The 27,112-nt window shown below is 39.7% G+C and overlaps 1 protein-coding gene across 1 annotated transcript in view; it reads left to right on the top strand.

The window, feature by feature from the left end:
* The window catches only part of uvssa (UV-stimulated scaffold protein A), a 43,287-nt gene that overhangs the window by 11,114 nt on the left and 5,061 nt on the right, over positions 1-27,112 (top strand). Inside the window, exons 9-13 of the mRNA XM_042493249.1 lie at positions 15,699-15,810; positions 22,170-22,380; positions 23,787-23,918; positions 25,539-25,722; positions 26,561-26,672. Of these exons, the coding sequence (XP_042349183.1) occupies positions 15,699-15,810; positions 22,170-22,380; positions 23,787-23,918; positions 25,539-25,722; positions 26,561-26,672 (751 nt within the window). The remainder of the gene's footprint in view (positions 1-15,698; positions 15,811-22,169; positions 22,381-23,786; positions 23,919-25,538; positions 25,723-26,560; positions 26,673-27,112) is intronic.

Here is a 27,112-nt window from a genome sequence, read left to right as displayed (position 1 = left end):
AAGCTTTTCACTAATTCACTAATTGCTTATTTGAGAGAGTTTAATTGGTGCTGAAATGTCTGTGTTTAAGAGAGGGGCTACTTGCAGTGCTGAGAGATAGGAAAAAAACAAAAAAGAAGAAAATCCAAGAGAAACGGACGTCAGCCTGCAGTTTCAGGCTTTAAAGGATCAATGAATGCAAATGGCTTTATGCATTTGGAAAAAAAAAAAAAGGCATAAAAGTTGTAGCTTGTGAATCCATCTTTAGCTGAACAGAGCGGCAGAGTGACAGTGACAGAGCGCTGGCCGTCTCGCTCTGCCTGGTTATCACTGTCAGGGACCAGTCTGCTGCACCAGCAAGCCCAGCACTGCGATAACCACACAACTTACAGCCCCTTTATCATAATTAGCTTTTCCTTTTTAGCCTTAAAAGGCCTTCCATTACTGGGTCCCTCTCTATCGGGCCGCTGACACACCACACGATTGGTTTCTCTCTCAACGGGCCTCTCAATATAGTCTCCCATAACGGGGGAGCTGCAGAGAGAGAAGAGGAGTGTTATGGAGGCAGATAGAGAGGGTTTGTTTATTGAATGAGAGAATAAAGCAGAGGGAAGGTTGAGCGAAGAGGCATTTACATGAAGTTGGAAGACTTTTGAAAATAAGAATGCACAAGACCGTTTCTTCTTTTTTTTTTTCATAACTGCCGGCTCAGTGCATGTGCTCTGAGTATTTGAGTGATTGGCAAAGTTTCACAAAACTAACATGTAGCTGTTGATGGTCTTTGTTCAAATCTCATGTCAGTGCTCATTTAGCAAGCTCCAGTCCTTTTGCTTTCAGTGAGGCGAGGATGAGGCCTACATGAGATTTCTTTAAATGACACCATGCAGCGGTTGATCTGATGATATAAGTCATTAAGTGCTGATCTCGCATTTGATCCCATTTAAAGTTCAATCAGATGTTTTGATTTTGGCGGGCAGTCATATGCTTGGGTGGTACGTAATATTCCATACCTTCAAGCCTTTGCAAAACTTCACCAGGCTGTACGGTATATGATGGTAAAAGTGTGCGTTGTGTGTGCTGTGCGCTACATATAATGAGTTTAATGTAAGGAGGAGTGCCTGTATTTATAATGGTACTGAAAGACATACCTTTGGGAGGTGGTCAAAAATAAATGAATGTGTGGGAAACTCTGAGCTCACATGATTTAGACGTTGCCAGTGGTGATACTATATTGGTGTTTTTTTATGGGTTTTTTTAAGCCTTTACATAATGACTGCTGTATTTTTTGTAGTTTTTTTGTGGACAGCATAGTACAGTGACTGACTGAAATTGTGTCTGTTTGAGTCATCACCTCTTGTCCCTCTCTATAATAACAGTTCGCTCAGCCATGAATACTTTTGCCTTTAGACACAGTCTCAGTTGGAAGCTTACTTAAACCTTCATTTAATAAAACAACTTTGTATCTTGGGGAAAGTGTTTGTGTAAAATCACTCCACAGTGTCAGGAAACGGGCAGTTTCGGCTTTTTGGAAGACTGAATGTGTTTGAAGGGAGTTTTCAGTATGAGCTATGAGTGGGAGAATCCCATATGCATCTGTTGAGAGCTACAAACTAAAAACATGGGCTTGTGTTTAGGAAAGGATAAGACATGCAGACTTATTTGAACATATCTGTTTTTAAGAGTGTATTCAGTCACTCTGGGCTCTATTCATACAGGCCCAGGCCTTGTTTACTGCTGATAACCCATCTTATCACAGCACAATGGATGCGGCCGCCTGTTTCTCACTGGAGATAAACAAAGAAAGACTATCCCTCTATTTCTCTCCTCCAACGCTCCCTCCTTTTCATTTGTACATTCATTCTCTGAATGTGTCTCATTCCCTTAGCTGTACACCAGTAATATGTTTTTCTCCTGATCTCTTTGCCACCATTTCTCTGTTCCTCCTCATTATGCATTATGTTCATGGAGAGTCTCTGTGTTCTTGGAAAATTGGTTAATCAGTTATTCTTCCATTAAGGGAGTGAAAATGGTAGCATGTAGTGGATAAAACGTAAAAGGCAATGGCCAGGAGTTAAGAATTTGCAGATGGTCTTATCTCAAATATGTATGCATGCCCAGATTGATTAAAAAAAGGACACCAAAATGTGCTTGTCGCAATGCATTTGGTTAGTTTCCTATTGCATTGTGTCTTAGCCATAAAAGCCATAACACAAAAATATAAAAATGTTATACTGCGATGAAAGGGGGCTTTTGGCTTCAGCGTCTGATGCCAAAGTAAATGACAAAGCAGTGGTATGTGACATTTTCGGATTGAGAAAAAGCTGAAAAAACAGATTTTTTTTGTCCATGTAAACGTAGTGCGTGTTGTCATTCCCCTCCCTTTTGCCCAGTGACAAAAACAGATGGACTGCACAAGTAATATAATCCTCGTGCTGATTTTGATTTTCTGAGAAAACAACACGTAAGACTGAAAAACATCATTTAAAGTGTGTGTGGACAGTATTAAATTTGAATTAAAACGGTGCTCTCATTCAATACATACAACTTCTCTGACTCCTGACAAAGCTTTGCTTTCTGTTTTACAAAGATTTACTTGACGATATTTTCTATTGGACAACTCAGGAGAGCACTTTGGCGTAAGTTGAACAATCTAGGGCGAGAAGACTTTTGAAGATTCTGCAAAAAGACAGAGATATTGTGATTTTAGAAATGTGACCCTGTAGTGTCATCATGTGGCTCATTTAATTGGATGGAATAGATTGTTTCTGCTGTTGGAGTAAAATTTTGTAAATCATTATGGACACAGTCTAGTTCCATCAGGGGTCTCTGATAAAGTGAAAGGAGATGGTTTCTAAATTGGAACTGATGGATCCACTGGGACTCACATGGTGTGTGTGGGGGAGTTGATTGCTGGTTATCTCTGAGATCTCTGGACTGGCTTCATATCACTGACCACAGGGCCAAACTGGGCACCACAAACCCCCAGGGGTCTTTGAGGGGCGGCTGCAACCTTCTTAGGACATTCGGGGTGTCCTCCCTGAGCTTTCAGAAGTCCCCAGTAAAATGAAGAATAGCATAGTGTAATTTCGCTTTGGCAGCCAGCGAGAATGTATAATAATGACTGTTTTGATCACAGATTGAGACAGGCTGGGAGGGGGAACTGAAGTAGACAGCTGAGAATAAGCTCGTTGACAGGGAAAGGTTTGGGAAGCTCTGGGCTGGCTAATAGACCTGCCAGCCTAGGTTAGTGAAATAAAGATGTCACCCTATACATCATATAAGCTGACTGCTCCCCAGAGACAAAGGGTGTGTGTCTGGGGGTGTTGGGGCTGGAGGAGTATAATGGGGTAAAGCAGCGGAGAAGAAGCTATGGAGCGAGAGCGAGGGGAGTGGAAAGCTTTTTTCTCATTAGCGTGGGATCCCATGGGATCCTTTCTGGGTAGTAATGAACAGGAGTGCAAGGTGGTAATAGAGATGTGGGATGTTGTGGCAAATCAAGCCTTGAATAGGTCAGACTCCACTGGAAGCTTTAGGCCTAATTAGTTTGTAAATATGTTGAAATCAATCAGTGGCAGTGGACTTCCACTCCCTTTAGCAGAGCAAATATAAGAAAATAATGTATTGTAACAGTGGTAATGATGAAAACAGGGCCACAGAGTAAATACTATTAAGTCACTCGGTTAAAAATAAAAAAAAAAAACAACATCCAGAGTAAGAGCAGGAAGTTGGAAACTTGTACCATAACTGCTTAGTCCTGTATTAAGCTACAACTGAAAGGTCCAAAATCTGGACTAAAGATGATCAACATACATTTTTCAAACCAGTCCAGACTGCCATGAATGCCAAAATGTAACATACATTTAACAGGAGTAGTTTTCATTTGAATTTTCAGCCTGTTCTCACTTCGAACTTGTCAAATACATCCACTCTGTCAGTGCTTTCAGCATACGAGCATAATGCCAAAAGCCACCTTCCACGTCTAACCAGAATACAGCTGGACGGTGTCAGATCAGAACGCATTCCAACAGAACCAGCGGCATGGTTATCATATGCTGGTGGACGGCCAGAAGGCACCGGGCACACATATGCAACATGCATGGGCGGCGTCACCTGAGAACGCAGCCGGACAGAACCGGTCATATGCGCATAGAACGCAGAAGGGCAGCGTCAGGTAATAACGCTGCCGGTAACAACATAATTTGCGCTAATAGGGCAGGCACAAACATCCATTCGGACTCAAGGGTGCCTGATTTGAGGGTGTTCAAAGGTCAAGGTTGCTGTGAGCTCCAAAAACATGTTTTTGGCCATGATTCAAAAATTCTGGTTCTAATTCTGACAAAATGTAACATACATTTCTAATAGGATAAAATGTTTGCTGATTTGTTGGAGGACACAAAGCAGACAGGCTATCCTTAGCTGTGCTGCACCGTCCAGTTTGATCATACCTCCTCAACAGTGGCAGCTGTGGCAGAAGGACTTTTTTTGGGTTGCAAGTAAGGGTAAGTAAGTAAGCCTAACAAATCTTAAACAGAATAAAATGATAAAATTATGACATTTTCTATCCCAAAGGTCAAAGGTCAACTGCAATGGGACAACATAATGTTCTTCAAAAACACTTTTCTGGCTTATATTCAACATCATATCTCAGGAACAGAAAGAGAGATGTCTGGATGGACACTGATTTGCTGACACTAGTCTTGGGTGTCCCTCTTGAAACTGAGGTGATTGTACAGCTCTGTTGTGCTGCCAGTCGGGAAGATGTATGTGGTATATTTGTAGGTATTTAGTGTCATTTTACGGCTGTGTACAGCAGTGCTTTTCTGTGTTTCTGTTGTTTAGTTGACAGTAGTTTTATATAATCCTCTTAAGAGAAATGTTTACTGCAAAGGCTGAGTTGCGTCAGTCTTGCAGGTCAAGTGTTGATGTTTACATTCGGTGTAACTGGCCACAGCAGTTTGTATTTCTTTGTTTGAACATCCCAGAAAAACACGAGCATGCATCATTTTAGAAACCCCTGCAAAAGTGAAGTTTTGTCTCAGTCTGACTGCAGTTTGGCTTTTGCGCAGGAATATGGAAGTTATACGGTTAAGAAAATGTAGTGCCAAAGGAAAGTGCTGTGTGACAGCGAGGTAAGGTTGTGGAAATACTCTTAGACTGATCTTGATTTTTTTAGGTAGGCCTTTTTTATAGTGGCTGTTATTGAGTAGGCACCCCCCCCGCAGAAGCTGAGCTTGTGGGGTGCTAGTCGTGGTCCTGTCCCTTTCAGCAAAGAGGGTGCCACCCGATTGCCATCTACTGCATGTAATACACTGAGTATAGTTTAAAAACTCATACAGCCCCACTTTAAAAAAACCCAAACTATCCCTTTAACACTCAATAAGAACAGCAGTGTTGACAAGTCTCTGGCCCACACACTTTTACCTTTCAGGTCAGTCACCTATTGCTGCCCATTAAGTTCTGGATTGGCCTTTTATTTTACCTCCACCAACACTTTTATAGTCAGGCTACTTCACAGCAATCACCGGAAGGTTCTAAGGGCTTCCTGCAGGACTCCTGTCCTCTGTTAAGTGGGACATATCAGGTTCAGGGTGCAAGAAAATGTAAGCAAAGGAGCAAATATGTTGATTCAAGATCACACAGTAACACACCGTGTCCGCAGTCTTCAGTTACACCTGAACTTCTCAAATCTGTGCGTGCGAGAGTTTGTGTGTTATTTAAGTGTGTGTCAGAAATATGATTGTGTGTTTATAAATGCATTTGTGTATAATGTGTTCATTAAGCTAACTGTTGGAAATGTATTGTGATAATGATGGCATTAGTGTATTCCCAAAAGACATTTTCCATTTCAGCCTTAAATGTAGAATGAAATGATCTGTGTGTGTGTGTGTGTGTGTGTGTGTGTGTGTGTGTGTGTGTGTTGCCAGGTGGGGAGCTATATTAACTTGTCAGGGGAGACAATGGAGACATCTCTTAAGGCTTTTTCACCTCCTCGTGTTCTCCTCTCCTCCTTCCCCCCTCCTCCCTCTGCTTTTACTTCCTCCTCCTCTCACTCCTTCCCAGCTCCTCTGCGTGAGTGTGTGTGATGGTTAATCTGCCCCCTCCCCTCTCTGCCATACACCTGACTTATGGCTGTGCAGTAATAATTTGCCAGACCTTGGCAGGCTGAGTGTACATTAGCATATAAATAGCAGATGCACTGAGTGCCCATCACAGTCGACTACATTTAATTTTTGGTTTATAAGATTGAATGGGTTTTTAAACGCAGCGCCATCAAACTTGCCAAGAGACAAATGAAGTCAGGGGAGCAGTTGTCCGAGGCGGCGCCCTCACATCATTTTTATAAAGGATAAGAGTCTTGTTTAAGGGAGAGGAGGGGGAAGGAGAGAAGAGGAGGTGCTATAGAAGCTGAATAAGCAAGACACCTGTGGAGGCAGCAACATACTTCAGTTTCTAATCCTGTTCAGACAATGACTTTTAACCAGGTTGTCAATTATTCTCCCCGGTGAAGATACATTATATGATCAAAAGTATGTGGACACCCAAACATTATTAACTATTAATATGCTTACCTAATCTTAACCTAAAACTCTCTGACTTCTTTGGTGAGAGGTGTTAAAATTTGGATTCAAACTCCTGCCACCTGCTCATTAGGAGTAGGAGTGTCAGTTTCAATCAATTTTGCTTTCAATAGTCTGACAACTGATTTTTAAGAACCAGTAAGGTTTAGCACTGCATTTCTAGATTGTTTTGTCGTGAGTTGCAGAGTGTTGAACATGTACGGATGTCTCCCTTCCCTCCAATACAAAGCCTTGTTCCTATTGCAAAAAACAAAACAAAAAAAACACCAACCCCTAACACTCGCTAACATCTGGCTTTTTAATGCAATGGAAAAGGTCACAGTCAGCATTCACACCCATGTCAAATGACTCTGCAGTAGTCACGGGTATTTATTGGCTCCAGCTCTAATCAGCGTTGATGGAAACACAACACCAGAGTGAATGCAGTAATGTTAGCTCGTTAACAGGTGAGATGATGCAGTGACTCGCCATCACTAATTACCATTTTTCTCCAATTAAGCAGAGCTCAAACGACGATCCAAATTAGTCTGCACCGAATTTGAAATGTATATATATTTGAGCAGTTTCATGTAGGAACTATTTTTCTTCTCTCAAACTCCCCCTCCCAACCCTTTACCTTTTTCGCTTGCGGGGTTTCTTTCCTAGAAAAAAAACAGAATCTGCCAAAAAAAAAAAAAAAAAAAAATGTCTCCATTGTCTCACGTGAATTGCCAAGTAAACTTATCTACATGTAAATCTCTCTACCGTATATACACACACACACACACACACACAGGAAGGCAGACTTATTGGCTGCAAAACCGTGTACACATCTCGGCTCTTCTGGCAATCGAAAAGGAGTTTGTTGCCTATTTGTAGCGGGTTTAACCATGTTTAAAAAATGATAATAAAATTTGTGGAAAAGGAGTATAATGAAACCAGATAGGACTTGGGTCTCTTTCAAGAAATCATAACTAGGTTACTCAAGATAATCAGACCTTCTTGTGAGCAATTTCTTGTTTCTTTTTACCGAACTACACCCACCAGCCGAATACTGATACGGTTGGCAGGTGGAGTTTGAGAGAAAGAAAATAGTTCCTACATGAAACTGCTCAAAACAAGGTGGATCACATTGAGTAACCGTGTCATGATTTCTGGAAAGATACATTGCTGTTGAGTTTTTTGAATGTTTTTTTGGTGGGGGCCCACAAGTCGAGTGCCATTGAGTTCCATTATATTGGAGAGAAGGCAGACATCTCTTTGGCCGATATCTCCAAAACTCTGCATCCAAAACAGTCTAGAAGACTAAAAACTGTAGTGGGCGATTTTCATTATTTAAAAAAAAAAGATTCACCACTTAATTGGAAAAAATATTCAACAATGAAAATAAAAATGCTTGTTCGTGACAGACTCAACCCACTTTCATGGTTATTGTAGCACCCATTGAAGCCGTATTGCCCAAGTAACGTATGGGCCTTTCTTAAGCAACCACTTCCAGCAGATCTCTACTTCATTTAGTTGTTAAAGAACTACTTATTTTTCTTCCTTGCCTTTTTTCCTTTTAGGAAACCTGCTTTATTTTATCTCAGAGTAAACATTGCCATTACAGTAACACATAGCCCAGCTTTACTTAAACAACTTTTTTATTTATTCTGCTCTGTTCCCCAACTATTTTTATTTCTATCTGTTTTTAATGTTAAAGTTACCCATATTTGTTTTGTCTTTTTCCCATTACAGTGACACATGGCCCTGCTTTACTCAAAGCATCACTTCTAATTTGTCTGCTAAATCTTGAGTTTCAGGTAAAGCAGCAGTTTTTATCTCGTGTGTGTTGGGAGGAGGGGTGGGGACTCTGCGTTGCTGTGTGATTTTCTCCTCGTGTGTGTCCCAGTGAATAAACCAAAGCTCTGTTAAAATGCAAAGCAGCCCCCTATGCAGCCATGTGGGGGAATAGAGGCCATATTTTAGCTGCGCTCCCCGTCAGCAAAATGTTTCTGGAGGAAAGCTAATTCTACTGTGAGACTTACAGCTCTGCCAGGCGGGCCGACAGCACTCGATGCTATCAGGATTAAATTAAGGTGAATTAGAGACAAAGAGGCAGAAAGAGGGGGAAAAGGGATGATGTTAGGGCAGGATTTTCCTCCAGCTGGGTGATCACTTCTTAGTCTTAGGTCATTGATCAGAGCAGAATAAACCAGCTGGGATTAAAGTAGACAAGCACAAAACCTATAGAGACTATATCTGTGTGTATGTGTGTGTGTGTGTGTATATGTGTGTGTGTCTACGTGTGCTGTGTGTGAATCCATTGTGCTGTGAGGATGAATAAGTGTAGCAGCGGACTGGAGTAATGGAGAAAGTTTGGTTTGGTGTTTAAAATGTTACACTTGTGTTTAACAGCATTCTCTCAGCTTTTCTTTGAGAAATAAATAAGACGGAGTCTCAGTATCTCACACCTCAGCTCGGCCTTGTGCACCATCCTCTCTCACAGTAAAAGGGTCATTTGTAGTAATAACAGCTCTGTTTTTATCAGAGTCAGGGGGATTTTACCTCTCTACCTTTTGCTTTCTGCAGCATTATGGTTCACACTAATAAAAGTCACTTGAATTTTTAATGTTAAGAGTGTAATTCACATTATTATTTTTAGTCCACAAAGGAGAAATGAGTGGAAGTACTCACAGAGGCATATATAATCTGGAAATAGTTGTTACACTCTGAAATAAATACTTTTGAGTAATTTTGATCACAACTGTGGCATTTATGACATTGTGACATTTACGATCGCAGACATTTCCCTTATTTTCATGCCTGTGTGCTGTCCTTTTAGAAAATAAGCATAAGGCTACCATGTAGTGTCTTGTAACATTGGAGCTCCCCATCCACACTGAATCCATTTATTATGCACTTCTGTCATGTAAACAAACTGGTCTCAGCCAGCTGCCACTGTATTTTGTTATTTTGTTGTGAAATAAGGAGGTATCCTGTAGATAAGTCTTTGTCCTTATCCATTGCAGTGCTTTCAAAGCGAGCAACAGACATAAGTAGAAAACCAGTCCGTCAAACGTTCTGCTCAAAACAGCGCCTGCAGCCCTTTAAAACACCTCTTTTGTTTGCTTTAAATCCAAAATAGTTTTATATTAGCACAGTTTTACCAACTCTGCCATGTCTCCTCTCGTCACCCCCAAAATGTGTGAGTTTTGAAGTAAACAAACAGCTTGCAGTGCTCTGTCCCTCACGCCTCTACAGAAATGTTATTTCTTGTTCTCATAGAAACCTTAAATACAAGTATGAACCTGAAAATGACTATAATGGGAAAAAAAGACTATAAAAGCAAAAAAAGCCAAACATTTGCTGTTTTCATGCTTCTTAAATATGATAATTAGGGGCTTTTTTTGTTGTTGTTGTAAATGATTATTAACTAAACAGCATTTGATTCCTGGACTGTTGGTTGGATAAAACATACCAACTGAAAACATCACCTTACATTACCATTACACGGGGCATGTTTCACTATCTTATTACATTTTATTGACAAATCGATTATTTGAGGAAAATATTAGGAGAAATACTATAACAATGAAATAAATCTATAATCTATAATGAAAACCCCCCACTATTTTTTCATTAAAAAACCATGTATGCACAGCTGATGATTGCTGCAAATAAACATTTAAACCAATGTTACCTTTGGGTCAGTGTTTGTAGTAAGTTGTGATAATGTAGTGTCAAAAGAAGTAAAGTACTTATCTGTGATGTTTTAAATATGTTCTAAATGGTGTAGACCAGGGGTCGGGAACCTTTTTGACTCAGAGAGCCATGAAAGCAAAATATTTGGAAATTTATTTCAGTGAGAGCCATATAATATATTTTAAGACTGAATTCAACTAAATGTGAGTATAATAAGCCCCTGAATTTATTCTTTTAAATAATGTTGTTATAATACTCACCATTAATGCGACTTCTGGTGCTGCATGGATTTGCTGATGGCTTTGTAGTCTGGTTGGTACTTGGTGAGGTTAAGCTTCATGCAAGCGTTGAGGCTTTCATCCGTTAAACGTGATCGTAGGTTGGACTTGGTGTTTTTAAGATGTGAGAATGACTGCTCACATGCATACGTAGATCCAAACATGGTCAATACAGCAATACTCTCACGCTGCAGTGTGTGGTATGTGACAGGAAGCGCTTTCCAAGTTTTGATAAACAGCTGGTCTTCGGGTTGAAGTTTTTCATTTCTGTCCACATGTGCTTGCTTGCCAACTCCGCTTTCTGTCGTGCGATTCTTTCCAAATCTGCATTCAGTGACTTGAACTTATTCACCCACATGTCTGAGGCTTTCAGGTCAGCCACTTCTGCTTCAAAATCTCTGACGGAGACACCAGGAATGTAACTCAGGTCGGCTGTGTTCAGTGAACATTCGTTTGGATGGGTGATGAACTTAAAAAGACGAGTGTGCTCACGAAATTCTCCAAAGCGTGCTTTGAACGACTGTAGGAGACTGGATGTGAAGCCAGCTAGCTGGTGGAGATCAAAGTTTTGAGTGGGCTCACTTGCTGTGCATGCATCTTTAAATTGTCTCAGTTTTTCAAAATGTAGCAAACGACCTGTTTCAAGATCCATGATAAAGAGCTCCAGCTTTTTTTCAAAAGCAAACACAGCTTGTTGAAGGGATAACACTGTATTTCCAATGCCTTGCATTTTCACGTTGAGCTGGTTCAGATGTTCAGTCATATCCACGAGATAGTAAAACTTGAGGAGCCACTCAGTTTCGGCTAGCTCAGGATGCTTGATGTCTTTCATTTCAAGGAAAGTCCGGATTGTGCAAAAGCAGACCGTGATAGTTATTTCCAACTTCATCCAGCAGTGTTTTAAACTGGCGATCATTTAAGGCTCGGGCAACAATAAAGTTGATCACACGAATGACCAGCAGCGACATCACTTCGCCAAGCTGCCCGTCACACATCTGAGCACAAAGTGCCTCCTGGTGTAGAATGCAATGGAAACTTAGAATGGGTCTATTTTCATGTTCACGGAGAAGCACCACAAATCCTTTGTTTTTCCCCACCATACACGGAGCACCATCAGTACACACTGAGAGAAGTTTATCCATATCCAGGTAGATTTTTTTCTTGAGCGAACTCCATGAAAGACTTGAATAAATCCTCACCTCTTGTGGACCCTTTTATTGGCAGAACAGCAAGACTTTCTTCGTGCAGTGTGTCACCAGCAGCATATCTTGCAATCACAATGAACTGCGACAAATGGCTTACGTCTGTTGACTCATCCAAAGCCAGGGAAAAGAACGGCGCTGCATTTATGTCCTTCACTTGCGTTTCCTCCACTTGGTTTGCCATCATGATGGTACGATCATTAACAGTTCTTGCCGACAGAGGCATGTCTTGTATCCGTTTGATTATCTTGTCTTTGTTCAGAAGATCATCAAAAAGTTCATTGGCTACATCCAGCATGAACGTTTTAGCATACTCGCCATCTGTGAATGGTTTTCCGTTCCTCACTATTGCTAAAGATCCAGCAAAGCTAGCGGAATTATAGTCACCTTGCCGGGTCCATGCGCGGAGTTGCTGCTGGCTAGCTTGCACCCTGCTCAGTAGCTCTTGGCACGCTTTCTTTTTGCTGCCTCCCGCAGGGTATTTTGATGCAAAGCATGGCATGTGTCGAAGTGCGCTTTACATTTGACCGTTTCATTGATGCAATTTTGTCATTGCAAATTAGACACACCGCAGAACCTGCTTTCTCCACAAAGGCGAATTCTTCGGCCCATTCGTCCTGAAATGTGCAATACTCCTTATCTTTTTTTCTTTTCGCCATCTTCTTCGTCGAAGGGTTAGCTTTGAGCTAATGACCGAGTAGACTGATTCAAAAGGGGGCGTTTACCTGTTTACCCAGCAACGGCCAACGTAGGCTATTATCATCCAATTGAAATAATGGACAATTGCTCCTGCAGCCAACTGCAGCCCTGAACAGGACATGAGCAGTGAAAAATCGATGGATGGATTAAAACAAGTGAGAATATTTTATGTTTTATCTGCGAGCCAGATGCAATCATCAAAAGAGCCACACCTGGTTCGCGAGCCATACGTTCCCGACCCCTGGTGTAGACAGAGGAGAAATACACCCAGTGTAACACGTTATTCAAAAAATTCTTACGATCTTAAAAGAAAAGGGACCTAAAATAGACTTCATTTTACTGATCACCGTCTTCTTCTTGAACGGTAACAATTAATATTGTTTTCACATTTCATAAATGAGGCCTAATTCCTGTCCCTCTCAGACCACCCACCATGTCTCAGCCTTTGCAGCTGCATTAATGACAACTAATTAGGCTTTAATTGTTTAGTTGCTGGTTAACTGAGTAGTGAGTATTGTAATGTGAAGTGTTTTTAATTGGTGTCTGCGCACAGGATCAAGAGGTGTGTTGAGGGCTGTGACATGGTTAGCTGACGCTGTCTTGTGGTCCAGTTATGTGCGTGTGGGTGTGTTTTAGTAATCATCTAAGGACTCATCATTTGTAAACTAATTCAAACATTCTAATGGGCTTTATCAGCAGTAACACAGGAGCCCTTCTATTGCTCTCTCTCTCTCACACACACACACACACACACACACACACACACACACACACACACACACACGCACACTAATGAAAAAGAGGCCTTTGGGAATAAGGGGTTAGTTTAACGTTAGGTTTTACTGCTCCTCATAACCCTAATCACTGTGATTATTATGCTGCTAGACTGAAGTGTGTGTGTCAGTGTCCTCAGCTGTTAAAGACATAGCAGCCACAACACACACACACACACACACACAGATTTGTGTTATGGAAATGACCCCGTGTGTATGGAGTGTTGTGTTCTGCATTGTAGCCCAGCCAATGGCTAACAACCTCACCAGGAAATTAAAAACCATAAATTTTGCTTAGCGCTGATAGCAGCTCATCACACACACTCACACGCACATGCACGCACACACACACGCACGCACACACACACACACACACACACACACACACACACACACACACACACAAAATCATTGCCATCCCTTGCTCCCCAAGTCAAAGAAGAGATCACACAACCCTGAGAAGGAGAGTGAAGGTATGAGGGATAAACTGTACGAAACTACACATCACTTAAATATGTCGACTGGTTGATATTCTGCTCCTTACTTACAGTTAATTATCTGCATTCAGTGTATCAGTGAGTGTAGTTTTGGTTTTGTTTGACAGATTTTGCCTTATTCACGAAAAATCTGTATGCACAGATTTGATCTCAAGGCTGTTTATATTCTACATTTTTCTTATTATCAACAAATAGACCCAAACCAACAATGAATGTAACCAAACTGCAAGTACTGTGTATGTTTGAAAAGCCAAAACACACCATGAAAAGCAAAAGCAAAGAACCAAATGTGGATTAATCTACTGCTGAAAATAGTCCCAACCAAATGCTTGTTTTCCATCCGTTTGAGTAACGTCATAAAATTGTTGACATGTTTGTCCTAAGTCATGCCTGAAGAGGAATCCTTCATGTCATGTTTTTAAGATGATAATCGTAGTTTGCAGTGATTTATGTGGTTATTAAGGTTACATTGAGGGCACATGATTAGACCAAGATTTCTAAATGTGAGTCAGAATTAGTAATAAGCTGTTTTTGTTTTTTTTCTTTTGCACCAAGACATTTACTGTATATATGTATATATACCCACCGCTCAAGCTGAAAAAACGCTGATTCAGGTCACTGGTCATTAAATTGCTTCAAGTAAAGTTCTGGATTATGAATGTTAGTGTTAATTGTGACTGCCCCATCGTTATTAATCTGGAAAATATTAAAAAAAGATAATATTTGGCTTAACAAATAGATAAACACAGAGGACTAATTATTGTATGCTCTATATGTTGGTTAAAATGTCTGTGTTGTTACTGTCTCTTGACATGAATTGTGTTCTAATAAAGAGAGCTGATTGGCTCTCAGCTGTTGTACTTCATCACTGCTCAACCTCTGGACTTTATTCGGTGTTTGCCTCATCTGCAGTATATTACGGACGTTCCCAGATTAGTTTTCTATCAACAGCAAAGCTTTCCCGTTTCCAATACATGCATGTTGGTGTTTTTGTTTAAGAAATAACTCAGTTGTACCAGCTTGTGACGTCCATGTCTCAAACCAGCCCGGAACATGTAAGCTCAGCATTTATTGCAGGACACTGTGCAGGTGTTGCATTCGTTGTTAAAACTCCTGAAGGTCACTTAACTCATCACCTCGCTGTGAAATATGATCAAATCACCTTCTCCAGGGTCGGTGTGCTCGCCTGTGTTTGCGTCTGTTGTGGTGAGTGTGCGTGTGTGTGTGTGTGTGCATAGTGTAGTGTGTATGATACCTCACTTTTTCCTATTTCATACTGTACATGTGAGCAGCAGACTTATTCTTTCTCCATCTCTACACACTATTCAAGAGTATGCAGACTACCAGAAGACAGCAGGCGACAGAACTGTCTAAACAACAGTGTATTAACCAAATTGTTGCTCACAACTGTTTTCCTGAAGTTTCCACAAAGGTAGAGAAAATAAAACAGTTTAACAATCTTAACTTTAAGTTCGCTCTGTTTGATGTGGCTGAAAGTAGGGTTGAGAGATTATCTGCCTGGACGATTATTGGGCTGATTTTGCCGATTATCTGTACTGGTGTTTTATTTTAATAATCGCCAATGAAATAAATAATGAAGATGTGTGCATATTACATTAACTAACACCAGGGAAGGCAGTCTGCAATACATGCAAAGAAAGTGTCAGCATGGGAGGAACTTTTAGTTTTTAAAACCTCAGGGAGCTATTTTTATTCATTTACCTTTTGATTTAAAATATCCGTGAATTTTATTTTAAAAAGTTCCTGAGAACTTCCTGTATATGATGCTAAAAGTTTTCGTTTTGATTAAACATTTGCTAAAGGCATTTTAACAGAGTTTTGTGTTGGAATTTTTATACACCAAATTTGGAATTTTGATAGAAATATTTCTGGATATAGCGACCATAACGACACCTTGTAAATATATAATTTTATAATTCAATTGTTATGAATTTCTGTGTGTTTAAAACAGAATTAATGTCTTTGTAATTCTGATATTAAGAGCTAAACCGAACCTACTCTATCTCAGATGAAGGCTTCAGACGGAGAGGAGGACGATGATGACGATGATGATTTCGATGAGGTTCCAGAGAAAGAGGGGTATGAGCCGCACATTCCAGAGCATCTACGAGCCGAGTATGGTACGCGTTCAACTTCACACACACGCACGCACGCACGCACGCACGCACGCACGCACGCACACACACACACACACACACACACACACACGTGCATAAATAGTGAGGTTAAGCTACAAAAGAAGACCTGCTGCAGCCCTAATCTTTTAAGATTCACTCACTCACACACTCTGCAAACAAACACACACACTTCAAAGGCCCGCAGCAGCTGGTCATGTGCAGGTGAAGTGCTTCTGATATGGGTTTATTTATACAACCATGGTTAACCCTTTGAAACCTGGATCGACATCACTTTTCTTGTGCTGCATTCAGATGCCTTTTACGAGTATTTAACCCTTTGAGGCATATTGGTTTGATTTCTTTCCAGAACATGGGAAAAAGAGCAGTGAGAAAATTAACCAGAAATGTCACACAAATAGCAAGAAATTAGTAGATTTTGGATTTTTTTTTAAAAAGCTAGGCAAAAAAATCTGGGGAGCTATATTTCTGATTATCATAATTATATATTTGAATTATTTAATAGACTATTTATATTCAAGTTTCTCACGCCACTAAATCTACATAGCAAACAGTGGTTTGCTGCTATATTGCTGCTATACTGCTATAATGCTCTGAATGTTACATACAGACCCTTTAAAGATGCATATTTAAGTGTGTGTGTGTGTGTGTGTTTGTGAGATAGAAAATAATGGATATAGCGACTGCAACGTCACACATTTTTTTGGACTCCTGTTTTAAAGCTATAAGTTTGGCATTTTGGCTGTTGCCATCTTTTTTCTTTTTTCTATTCTTTTTTCTATTTTGGTGCGATGTACAGTATAACATATGCATTGGCAGCACTTTTTTTGCCAATAACAATTTCATAACATGGGAATAACAATTGTTTTATTCACTATTATATGGCGGCTGATCTCGTCCTCTACTCCAAGGATAAGGGCTCCCAAACCTCATTGTTTTTTCCAATTTGAAGACATTTTCGAAACCCAAAACAGGAACCCAGTATCTATATTTGTATATCTATGGATAGTTCTCCATGGATTCATCACTAAAATGAATCTTCACATCAGACAAGGTCAGTCAAGATTGTTAATGTAACAACGTTAACAACTGAAGCTTTAAATATCTAAAGCACAGCCTTACAGCTGGTGTGTTTATCCACTCAGGGTGATATTACAGTGAAGGCAAGCTCTTGATAGTCATCTGCACAGTACTTTTAGGCGTTTACCCAGGAAATGACAGCAACTTAAACGCCTATTGAGTTTAATCAGCTCACAGCTAGTGAGACAGTGAGACAGCGAGTTAGCTGTCTTCTGACTGCTAACTATGTGTTTTTGTCTGATTTGGAATGCAGCACAGCCTTGTAATGGAGACAGATAGTTTTTTTTTTTCCATGAGCATTTTCCCTGTGTATCTTTGATGGATATTGACCTGTCAACACATCCATTTTCCTTCACACAGTCATCAGTAGCTACATATGAACGGCTGTTTGGTGTTATCCTTCTTGCTCTGTGGTTGCATTGGACTGGTATGAATCATGTCTCGCCTCCAGGCAGCAAGCTAGGTTAGAGGTCAAATGTTCAGGTCATTAACCAACTGCCGGCTCATGTTATTATTGCAGCAGCGTCAGCTACGTGACAACATGTTTTTTCGGACTATATGATGGAATTTGAATGCTGTTGATATCATTATCAGCCGCCATGTGCGAGCTCCGGGCAAACACTAAACTCTCACAATGCTGCTCCGTCAGCCATATTCAAGCTCCTCTACATCACTCATACAGACTCATATGTGAACTTCTTTTTTTTTTTTTTTTTTTTTTTTTTTTTACTGTATTTGTGTGCCTGCCTTTATGTGTCTGTGTTAATGACACCATAATAGAACATGTTGCAGACGCTGCTGTTATTGCTAGGTCAGCCATGTTGTTGTGGCTGCGAGGTGACCTTTGACCCCTTGGCAAGTACTCCCAACCAGCCTCCTGAGTCATTACATTCACCCTGTGCCTCCTTCCTTTACCTGTGAGCCCATCCCTCTCCACTCCCACCTCCCTCCATTACTAATCAATTAGACGCTAAGTAATTAGATTGTATCTGATGTGCCCAAAAACAGCTGTGTGTGTGTGTCAGGGTGATTAGTGGGCTAGGTAATGATCTACAGGGGCCATACCAAATTAACAATGCAACCTCTTTAATGAGCCCCTATTAGCCCTGCACCTAGATTTTACCCCCCACACACACACATACACACAAACATGAACATACACACACACCAGAGACCAAGCAAAAGCAGCTTGTATGTGTATCCATTTTTTGCTTGTTTTATTTTGATATGGATTCTTAAGTCTGTACATTAACACATCTTAGTACAATTACATGTTTAGCTCCTTTCATGACAACATAGACACAGGTTGGTTCTCTCAAACAGACATTAAATTTGGCATTTCTGTCCATCTGAAGCATCCCCTTCTTGTCAGGCTGAGAAAACTATATTTAAGAATAAACATAATAAAGAATGCATAAATGCAATTTACGAAATTTAACATGAAAGGAAGAAAAAAAATACAGAAATGACAATAAGCAGAAATATGAGCAACCAAACAAAAAACCCTGTAGGCTGCTTGTCATAAAAAGAGTTTCCTAAAGATCTTAAAAGTCCTTTGAACGTCTCTCCAGCCGTCCACTTTGGCCTCAGACATCAGCAAAGCAAAAGTCGAGCCTTGCAAGACATCCTTTCATTTTCTATTGTGCAGTGTCTGGCTATAATAAAATGTGTAATTTTGGCAATTTTTGTTTGGGCAGGCCCATGTGTAGAAGGCAAGTTTTCTTTAAAAATCAATACAAATTTAAAAGAAAAGAAAGGGAAAAAAAAAGCACCAAAACTTTTAAAAGAAAGCATGACTTCTAAACTCACTGGCCCGCTGGTATAGGAGGCATGTTTTCTTGAAAATAATACAATTTAAATAAATACATAAATAAATTAATTCAAAATAAAAAAATTGAAAATTAAAATAATAAAAAATAGAATAAATAAATACTCAGAAAAGATTCAGACATTTAAAGTTGGATGACACACAAATAACAAACAAATAACACACATATGTCCATCCCCAATGTTTTAAGAAATATTTGATGTGCCTGCCAATTAAAAAAAAATTAACAACTTCAAGGGCGCAAAAATACTTGATAATCTCACATAAAAAAATAATTGCTCTAAGATTAATTCTTTGTAATTTGATGCCACTTTTAATGCCCCCCCACCCTGCCCTCTCATAAATAACGAAACAATGATAAAAAGCCCTGAATCTAATAATCTGTCATTCTGTCCATACTTATATTTGACTAAATGCACTTAGTTAGATTCCTCCTCACAAAAACATATACTATCTTTACAACTCTAGTCATTTTTTAAATGATAGCAGTTGAAGAGTTTTCAGTTTCCACTCAGTAGAAATTACTTTAAAAAAAAAAAAAGTTTAAACATCGCAATTCATAATTAAAGTTAAAAAAAAGTTTTTTTAGGGTAAATAGGGGAACTCTCCCAGACTCTCCCACACAGAGGTTTGGGATAAGCCCCCCAATACTCTTAAATCTTAGAAACACCCCTGGTTTTTGCTGCGTTGCCTTCTGGTCTGACCAGAATCTTTCACCGTTTAACATCTTCAAGTGACAAAACAGGCACTTGAGGATGACAAGCTGCATGAAATTAGATGCCTTCATTATGTCTTTTACTTAAAATGATGGTAACATTTAATTTTATAATGGATCTAATCATACAAAAGAAAAATGTGCATTATAAATCTGAACAGTGATTAGCAGTATCAAAGGAATCTATGAGATTTCAACAGGTCTTTTAGGTTCGATGTTTTCTGAAGTCCTCAGTATGTCATTGTTCCTCTCCCTATCACATCAATTCATCTCTTCTCTTATACTTTCTCGACCACAATAGTCTTTCTATTGCTTTCTGTCTTCATCTGACTCTTTTCAGCTCAGCCAGTGGATCACATTTATCATTTCTCTCCATTTCTTCTCCTCCTCCTCCTCTTCTTCTTGTCTCTACCACGTTCATTCATTCAGAGAAAGCCTGGCTCTGCTCTGTTCTCATCTCCTTTTATTTTATTTCCTCTCTTCCTCTCTCTCTCTCTCTTTCTCCCTCTTCTTCCGCTCTGTCCTGTTCTGTCATTCTGATTATCAGTCCTCTTATCCCTCGCTCTGCTGTCAGGACACTATCTCTGTCTTTCTCAAATTAACATTTTAATTACAGGCCCTGCTTAACCCGAGAAAATCAATACCTCTTTCTGCCTTTCCTCTCTCGCGTTCACTCTCCCTCTCTTTCCCTCAAACCCCCTTAACCCCCCTTTTCTCTCCCTAACAACCCCCCTACACACACACACACACACACACACACACACACACACACACACACAACTCTGCACATTTCCTCCCATTGATCTATGCATCTTAACATCCAGACAAACCTCCGCCATGTGGCCGTTTGAAAAGAGCAGATTGAGTCGATGTTACACCATCCGACAAAGAGAGAGAAGGAGGGATCAGAGAGGGAATAGAGGGCGAGGTGAGGTAGAATGAAATTGGGATTACAGGCCATCGCTTCACTTTTGACATATTTGATTATGTTTTTCTAAAAGCAACTTTCTTTTTTTATTAATTATGCAAACATGACTGCCATTATTACTGATGGACTGGGGCCATGACCAGAATTTAGAAATACAGAGTGCACAAGCTGAGGGCTGCACCAGATGATTATTTTCACTATTGATTAATCTGCAGATTATTATCCTAGTAATCAATTCATCTTTGGTGTACAAAATGGCAGAAAACAGAAAAATTACCTTTGCATCATTAATATCTTTTGTTTTGTCTGATGAAAAGTTCACAACTATTCAGTTATCTAACAATAATGTGGGACCAAGAAAAGCAGCATATTGTCCTCAAAAATCTGGAACCATGGCTGTAATTCAATTATCAAAATAATTACCTATTAAATTTTTACAGTAGATTAATAGACTGACATCATACAATTTTGATAAGAGAATGAAAAGGTCTAAAAAAACAAACAATGCATGCATTTTGCAGACTCATTTATTACATATTCACTTTCCTTTCCACTTAAGAAAGGCAGTGAACCAATTGCAAAAAATATTTTTCTTATTAGTCACCTAGATACAAAAACATTGAAAAATAGGGTCCATGTTAAAAATATCTTAATAATTATCTTAATAATATCTTATAAAATATCTTAATATCTTGATAATCTTAATAATCTTAATAATATCTTTAAATAAGATTTTAAATATAAAATGCAATAAAGTAATGAATAGGGTCTGACACATTAATTTAACAGTGATATAAAACTGCAAAAAAAAAATCAGAATTTCTTTGGTATTTTTATCTAAATTTAAAATGCAACAAATCACTTATTGGTTTTTACGATTGCGAAAAGATTTTTCAGTAAAACCTTGCTCGGGCTTAAAGTCGCTACCATTCTTAATATGGTGTATGTGTTATTCCATCCATCTGAGACGAACACCTCTCTGACAGTGTTTCTTCTTCAGTAGAATATTTTTAATTTGTATTTTTGACAAATGTGTCCTTTTGAACCCGACCTAACATAATAACTGACAATCTGACTATAGAATCCTTTTTGAGTTTGTCAAGCGTAGGCCAGTTCTGCTTAGTTAAAAACAAACTCAAAGTTGTATTTAACTCACGGATTTCACTTTTTATACACGCACAACTTGCTGTTCAGACTGAAATTGACTGCTTCAGCTTCTTTTTATGTAAATTGTTGTTGTAATTAAAGCAGTAGAGAAAATATGCAAACAGGCTGTCATTCTGTTGCATTAGAAACGGAGAGTTAGAGTACAGAGCGGATCATTTGTGTGGTGTAGCACGGCACTGATAGAATCTGTGAAGCATCCAGGTCAGCTTTAATAATGTGTGGGATCAGCATGTCGGCAGCTCTCAGCTTACTGCTTCCCTCTGATCTCACCTGCTGCGTGTGTGTGAGTGCCTAAGTCCTGTTCAGTCCCCAGAGGGCCTGGGTGACCCCGTGTTTGACCACACACACACACACGCACGCACGCACGCACGCACGCACGCACGCACGCACGCACGCACGCATACACAACACACTGCTGCTGATCTTTCTTTATTCCGATTAGCACTAAAATGAAGTCAGTCATTCTTGTAGAAAATGTAGTAATGATCTACAAATGTATGGTTAGATGTGAAATGTTTCATGTGCGCTCTGATTGTTGTATTTTCTAACAGCAGAGAAACACCAAGGTGTGTCCCATCACACTGCTGGTCAGTATGATGTTAACTTCCTGTCGTCTCTGTGGGCAGGTTTGGATCCAGCTCCCTCCACCTCGACAGCACCGGTCACAAAACAACCTCCTGCTAAAAGACCTGCAGCTCCTCCTCCTCTGTCCTCCTTCTCCTCCTCCTCCTCCTCCAGGCGGCTGAAGAGACTTATAGAGGAGGAGCAAGATCCAACATGTGCAGCAGCCACACTGCGCCACATCAGAAAGAACCTTCCTCTGCCCGCAGAATCCAGGTACACACACTGACAAGTTCTGCTGTCTCCCAGCTTCCTGCATCTTTCTCTGACCTGCTCTCACAGGTTCTCTTCTCACTTTTTCATACCTTGCCTCACCTCCTCTCACTATACTGTACCTACGTTCACATTATCATTTACGACATAACTTACACTTACAGTCATGTATCACTCGAATGAGCAGAAATACGCAACAAATGGACACTTTTAAGAGAGGAAATTGCTCTAATGTGCAATTTAAAGCCTGTACAAGTTTGGCAGTTTAATGTTTTTAATGTTAAGAGTGTAAGAGTGTTAAAGAATCATAACTTAGTGCTGAAAGAGAAACTAAGTATTTATTGCTTTTGTGTTAAGCCAGTGTGACGCTCCAACACTTAGGGGGACAACACGATCTCCTCGCCTGGATGACGTTGTAGTATTTCTTTTTTTCCCCTTTTTTTCCTTTTTGTATTTTGTTTTTATTGGTTTATAGAACAAACACAGACATAGGTGGAAAAAAAGTAACTAAAGAGGCCAACAAATAATATGTTTTGTAGGCAAGGGTACTGGATCAAAACAAATAAATGAAGAAAGTTGGTGGCTACTAGTTGAACTACAACTTGTTTCTGAAACTTGTTTGCACAAATTCAGGTCTCTTGTAGAACTTAAATAGATCACCTCAGTGGCATATAATACATGTAAATATGGTGATATTTTAAAAGATATTTTTTATGTAATTAGTCACATGACTGTTAACAAATGTATCTAAGATGGCATCTTGCAGGGTCAGTCTTGGCTGATGAAGAGCTGTGATGCTCGAAACATCACTTTGGTGCATTTAATAAGTTAAACTGAAGCCCTGCAGTGTGTGAGCCATTTTATGACTTTTTACTCTGTATAATGTGTGTTATGTTATGTACTGTATAAAAGCAAAAACACAAAGTTTGCTGAGCCACCCCTCCTTTTTTAGAACCATCACAAATAGAATCAAATACTATGGTTTAACTGGATATTTATCATACAGATCTGCATAGCGTCATTTAAGGCCTCATCAGAGATATTGCCAAGTCGCCAAAACTCCACAGACTTCTGAGAGCAGCCACTAATATGAGCCTCAGGGGCCTCACTGTAATGACCTGGCTAATTAAATTAGTCTCAGTGCCCGAGACATGAGGGATGTTCAGCCACTGTCACTCCATCAATTTTCTTTGGTCATTTAGAAATCAGCTCTACAGATGTGTGCTGCCCACACAGAGCAGTGCGACTGTCTGATACCAGTATGTCCTCAAATCAACTTCTTAGAAATTCAAGAAAAAACTATTTCCCTCTTTGTAAATAGCCTTTAAGAAACACACATGTGATGACATAGGTGCTGTCCATGGACTGTGGTGTTGATTTAACGCTCCCTCCACTTGTCTGTCCTGCAGCAGCACCTCCTCTGCTCCCACGACATCTCAGGCCACTTCAGAGCAGAAAGCCGCAGATGCTCCTGTGGTGCCATTTGGTTTGGACCTGTACTACTGGGGCCAGGAGCAGCCCAACGCTGGAAAGATCATCAAGTAACACATGCACACACGCACACACGCGCACACACACACACACACATTGTATCACTGATGGACCCAAATGCATCTTTATACATGACTGTAGAGTTCAGTCGTGTGTTTTGTATTTTATTATTCTAATATAACAGTAGAACTATAACCTGACATGTAATTTCTTTGTCAGAATATTTGATTTAACATCAGTGCATGTTTCAGTATTTCATGCATGTGGAAGAAAAATGAAAGTCCCACAAAGCACCCGCTACATTTGTGTGCACGTTCAATCAAATATAGTGGGTTTTTTTTGTTGTTTTTGATGCCTCTGCGCCGGCGATAGGTGTGGCTGCAGACATTATGTTTTTGGGTCGTCCTCCCGTCTGTGCCGTTCTTGTGAATGTGATATCTTAAGAACACTTAAAGGGTGTTTTCTTCAAATTTAGCTAAAACATCCACTAAACTCAAGGATGACATATCTAGATTTTGGTGGTAATAGGTCAAAGGTTAATGTCACTACGATCTCATCTGTCTCATTCTTGTGAGTGCGTTATCTCGCAAACACCATGAGGGAATTCATTTAAATTTGAAAAAAACAGTTTGTCTTAACAGTGAACCCATTTGAATTTGGTGGTCAAATGTCAAGGTCACTGTGACCTTAAAAAAGGTGTTTTTGGCCAAAACTCAAGGAGTCATACACTAAAATTTTCCACTAACATAATGATGAATTGCTGACTTAATATCCAAGAGGTCAAGGGTCAACCCTGACATTATAATGTTCTGCAAAAAACACTTTTCTGGTTATCATTCTGTCATAAAAAGAGATTTGGTCTCAGAATTGGTGACACTAATCTTGGGTGTCCAACTTGAAACTGTGCTGATTGTATAAATCTTCTGTGCTGCCGGGGGCAGATATGTGTGAAGTTTCCTTTTTTTTTACAGACATGATTGTAAACTATATGTTGAAGTTCACGTGGAGACACACAACCACTAGGCAGTAATTGTAGTTATCTTATAAATAACTTCTAACATTTAATTCCACACAGCAATAGAACAGTCTTAAACGGTCTTTAGTGTTTAAATTTGAATTGGATTTGAATTTTGAATTGTAATTTATTAGCACACAAAGTGATAAAAAAGGAGATAATAACAAACATAACAAGAATTGTGCAGGAGAGGTTAAAAAGGGGCTTATAGAATTTACAATCTATTCAAATACAAACAGTAATTCTTTCTTTAACATGACAATATAACAAACAAACAAGTAGTTATAATAATCATGACTGGAGCAGATGCGTAAACATAACACATAAACACAGCCGATACTCTCACTACAGCACTGGTGTTTTTTATGTAAGATTTCAATGAGAATAATGATAAACAAATTTTAAAGTGAGGACAGGTACTCCACAGTGATGGTCCTCTGTCTTTCAGAGCATATTGTCTGAGAGTTGTGCGGTAACATTTATACATAAAAACATTTGTTAGATAAATAATGAAATTAAAAATGGACAGCAGATTTAATTTCAGCAGAGGAGCAGCGTTTTTCCAGCGATTTGACGCAGTTGCCAATTGGAAAGAATTCTTTTAAATCAACATAATTTGTTTGCAGGGATACAAATAAGTCTCGTCCTCGTGCAGGTCGGCCTCTCAGCATCAGTTCTGGGTTCCCATTGAGGTGGATGAGGAGGTGGAGAACGAGGAGCTCCTGGCAGAGAGCAGGAGCAGATACATCTCCTTCCCCGGCAGGTTCACTCCTGTCAGCCATCACTGCAGAGCGCCGCTGGGCAATGGGAAGCTGTGTCAGAGACAGGACCGCCTCAAGGTACCAGGACAAACACACAGTCAGACAATTATGTATGTCACAGTTTGCGGTTCTCTTAGTGTGTGTTTGAGCTGCAAATATGTTTTCCCGAGCGTCTATATGAAAAGAGGGTAGTTATATGCACACCACATATGTATAAAAACAGCATACATGAGAAATAATGTAACACCTGCACACTTACTCCATGCCACACAAGTTTATTCAAGACATGATTTTGATCCTGCTCTGCTCCTCGTCAAGTCAAAATGTTTAAAATATCTACACGTAATGCACACCAACAAGTCGACGAGCTCCATGGTGGCAGGTGTGGTTAACTATCTGACGATCAACAACTAAGTAAATTACATAGAAAAAGTACAAAGGAAAAGAAAAATAGTGATGTCAAGGCCATATTACAAAACATCAAACATGTCTTATTTCATAAAAACATTATATCAAAATTCTTTATATTGAAATTCATCTTTATATCAAAATACTTTAGATTAAAATCCATCATCAGTCTACATCACCTACACTCAAAACTGTATTCAATTAAAGGTAAAGGAGAACAGAAATAATCTCAAATACATAGAAAAAAGACACCTAAAAACAGATTAAATTTCAGTAAAGGAGAAAAGGGCACGGGGGGCATCCAATAAAGGAATAAAAATCTCAATGAGGGAAGACACCCACCTGTTATATTAACAAACAACCTGGTTATATTTATAAACAAATTTTCACTTATACTTGTGTGTCAGAGTCTAGCAAACATACACAGTAAGAGCCTTTAAATAAAAGCATTATCTTTTAATTCTGTAAAAATGTTTTAATTTAATACTCATGATTTAAACCTCTCCAGTGTCCTTTCCACGGTCGGATCATTCCTCGAGACGATGATGGCCGACCCTGCAGCCAGGAGGACCGGCTGAGGGAGGAGCAGGAGGAGAGGAGGAGGAGGGAGGAGCAGCCTGGTGAGGAGCGACACACTCACACACACACTTTCACTCTACTGCTCAGTCTCCAAAGTGTAACAAAAATCTTCCTCTGATCATTTAAGACACGGGGGACGACATTAGGAAGCTAAATTGTTGCGGACGTGGTCCAGTGGTGTGGGTGGTTTTTACTGGTGGTGTAAATGCCTTCGATCAGTTTGTGAGTAGTGATGAAAGGGTTTACTTTTTGTGCATCAATAACAACGATAAACAGACAAAATCAGCTGCTCTACACATTCCCATTGTCTGATAGTGTGTGTTTGTTGTTGTGTGTGTGAGTGAGAGAGTGTCACCAGCCTGCAGGATGTCCACCAGCTGCCTGCAGTGTCTTGTTAACCACCAACTCTGCGTGTGTGTGTGTGTGTGTGTGTGTGGCCATGGCATGCAGTCCAGTGAGTTGTGAAATAGCATCTTTTGTT

This window comes from Plectropomus leopardus, chromosome 9 (assembly GCF_008729295.1).
Source record: "Plectropomus leopardus isolate mb chromosome 9, YSFRI_Pleo_2.0, whole genome shotgun sequence".
In the NCBI taxonomy this organism is placed as follows: Eukaryota; Metazoa; Chordata; class Actinopteri; order Perciformes; family Serranidae; genus Plectropomus; species Plectropomus leopardus.
This window is presented reverse-complemented; position numbering and strand designations above follow the sequence as displayed.